Source organism: Pteropus vampyrus, unplaced genomic scaffold, assembly GCF_000151845.1.
Source record: "Pteropus vampyrus isolate Shadow unplaced genomic scaffold, Pvam_2.0 Scaffold489, whole genome shotgun sequence".
Taxonomy (NCBI): domain Eukaryota; kingdom Metazoa; phylum Chordata; class Mammalia; order Chiroptera; family Pteropodidae; genus Pteropus; species Pteropus vampyrus.
Window position 1 is genome coordinate 575,150 of NW_011889270.1, and position 2,651 is coordinate 577,800.

The following is a 2,651-nucleotide window of genomic DNA, read 5'->3' on the forward strand; positions in this document are numbered from 1 at the left end:
ATAAGGCTTTTCCTAAAGATAATTTCCTAAACTCACGTAGCCAGCCAGCAACGCAGCAGGGCGAGGCAGAGGTCGCGAAAGCTGCTGCCGGGGACAGACGCTGGGTCCCCGCTTTCCGCTGGGTCACCCTCTGGCCCCACGCTGAGCTGCTCAGTGTCACGGTGTCTGTTCTCTTGGAACCAAAATGGGGCCAGGAACAACAGAGCCAATCTCACAGGCTGGTAATGAGGACCGAGTTAACGTGCCCAATGAGCAATGACAGGACAAACTGTCTAGGACTCAGCAGTACACGGTCGTGTATTTGCGACGACACAGCTAAGAATGTGACAGAGCTGAGGCGGCTCACAGAGGACCCTCTACTTACTTAAACACAGTGCCACGAGGCTCCGCGGCGGCACGACGTCCACGTACCTTTGTAACGCCGAGGACAACATCTATGGACGTAACAAAAGGGTTTGAGGAGCCAGTTAACTCGCATCCGACCACCTCCGGTAAGGTGAGGGAAACGGGCAGGCCCAGCATAACTGCTTCTGTTTCGATGCCCCCGACGCCTGCGGGGAGAAAGACAGGCACATGAGCCAGTGCGCATCCGGGCCACCCGAGTGCTCTCTGGGACACGCGGGTGCCGCACGACCTCGCCCGACACGGCGCTGCTGCGAACTCCGGCCACGCCTGCGGGAACGGAATCCAAGTCTTCTCAGAAGAATGACTCCGCTCGCGCGGCTGCAACAGCGGATTTTTACCTTCGCGTTAAATTCAGTAAACGTTTAGTATTCACTACGGTAAGTACTGGACTATGCTCGACACTCGTCACGGATAGAACCCAGTCCCTGTCATCCTCAAGGATTTCAGTCTAAGGGCAAAGACAAAAGGTCAATCATCATCATATACCCTATCAAAGAGTAAATGGCTTCTGCCAGAGGGAACAGCTTGCGCAAAGCCACGACGTGTAAGAGCACAGCCCACACAGTAAATAAATGACTGGTCTTCAAGACGTGTGTGGGCCAAAGGCCAAACGGGCACCAGTCGTGAAGGGCTTTGTTCAATAAAATGCAGAGCAATTAAGCCTCATGAAAGAGGCCAGAAGCCACTGAAAGACTTGAAACAGCGGAGTCACCGCATCGCCTTCACGGACGTCGCCAGCACCACGGCAACCACGCCCCACGGCAGTGCCACGCTGGCACCGTGCACACCGCACGCGCTCTGACACCACTGTCCACGAACGCCGAGTTAAGACTGACTTTTGCTGCTGCTATTCCGGATGAGGCGATAAAGACCCCTTCGGTAACGCCCCTGACCCCGGCACCCGGTCGTCGACTCACCCCAGCCCAAGATCCCCAGGCCGTTCACCATGGTCACGTGGGAGTCCGTGCCAACGACACTGTCGGGGAAGAGGACGCCGTTCTCTTCACAAACCACCCGCAACAAGTACTCCAGGTTCACTTGATGAGCCGTCCCGGTTCCGGGGGGGATCACAGCCACGTTCTTAAACACCTTCGAACTCCACTGCATCGTGTGCGCATGGAAGAAATCCAAGCGTTAGTGCACTGTACAAATCTGCGCTCACCATCCAGATACAATTATTGACACGAAAACTATTTTACCAGCGTTCAATATGGTCGAGGTTTATGGTACATGCTTAAAAACAAATGTGCGGAAGCTGAACCTAAACAGTCATTTTGGAGATTGTTACAACAAAATTAAGCCAAAGAAAAAGGTTACATTAGTCCCCATGAGTGGAAGTTTCCAACTGCGTCCCCAGGAGTCCCAAGGATGGACGAGGGGAGGCCCGCCCAGCTGCCTTGAACTAGACCTTGCTTTTATCTTTCCTGACACACTGGCGCTTGCGGTACAATTTTATGTAGGGAAACAAAAGGGCTTTACTGCCACGAAGTGTTTAAAGTTTTCTTGTCTAAAGATATGAAAAAAGTACCTAATAATATTTTTATAAATTTCAATATAAAAATTCCCTCCAGATCATACCTTGAAAAATTGAAGCCTCTCTCGATTTCTGCCAAATTCTACTTCTTGGTTTTTTAACACTGTTTCAGGTCTAAAAGGAAGAAGAGCTGGCGTTAAACGTGTGTATTACAGAAAAGACCGGCCTTGGTTCCAAGTCTTCGTTCTTGCACACACGCACACACACACGCACACACACACGCACACACACACGCACACACGCACACACGCGCTATTTAAATTCTTAGAACGGCAGTTTACTAGATCTCTCGGAATCCGTTCTTTTCTTTTGGACAGGGAGTCCTGCTCTGCATAGTGCACCGGGGGCCACCGCGAGGATGTCTTACTAAGTGGGTGTGTTAAGACCGTGTCCACACTCGTGTCCCAAACGGCACTCAGCACGCATCACAAGGAGCTTTGGCTACAAACATAGTACAAATTCACACGGTACGCTCCGTCGGATTTCGTACAAGAAAGAAAGAGGGCAGCGCCTAACTCAACAATCCCCGTGCACACTCCCCCTGCTCGGACCTCGTGCCAGGGAGCCAGGAGAGGCAAAGGCAAATTTGGCACACAGTATAAAAAGGGCTTTTGGCCAAAATCTTGTATTCCTCTCACCCAAAATGGAAGGGTCTACCGTATCTGTAAGTAACAAGTTTACTTTACACGAGTTATAAGTATATTCATGAATT

The 2,651-nt window shown here is 51.2% G+C and overlaps 1 protein-coding gene across 1 annotated transcript in view; it reads right to left on the reverse strand.

Annotated features, from left to right (window-relative positions):
* IREB2 (iron responsive element binding protein 2) overlaps positions 1-2,651 on the reverse strand; it is a 38,495-nt gene that overhangs the window by 18,685 nt on the left and 17,159 nt on the right. Inside the window, exons 6-8 of the mRNA XM_011382789.2 lie at positions 1,984-2,053; positions 1,323-1,506; positions 412-551 (exon numbers count right to left, since the gene is read on the reverse strand). Of these exons, the coding sequence (XP_011381091.1) occupies positions 412-551; positions 1,323-1,506; positions 1,984-2,053 (394 nt within the window). The remainder of the gene's footprint in view (positions 1-411; positions 552-1,322; positions 1,507-1,983; positions 2,054-2,651) is intronic.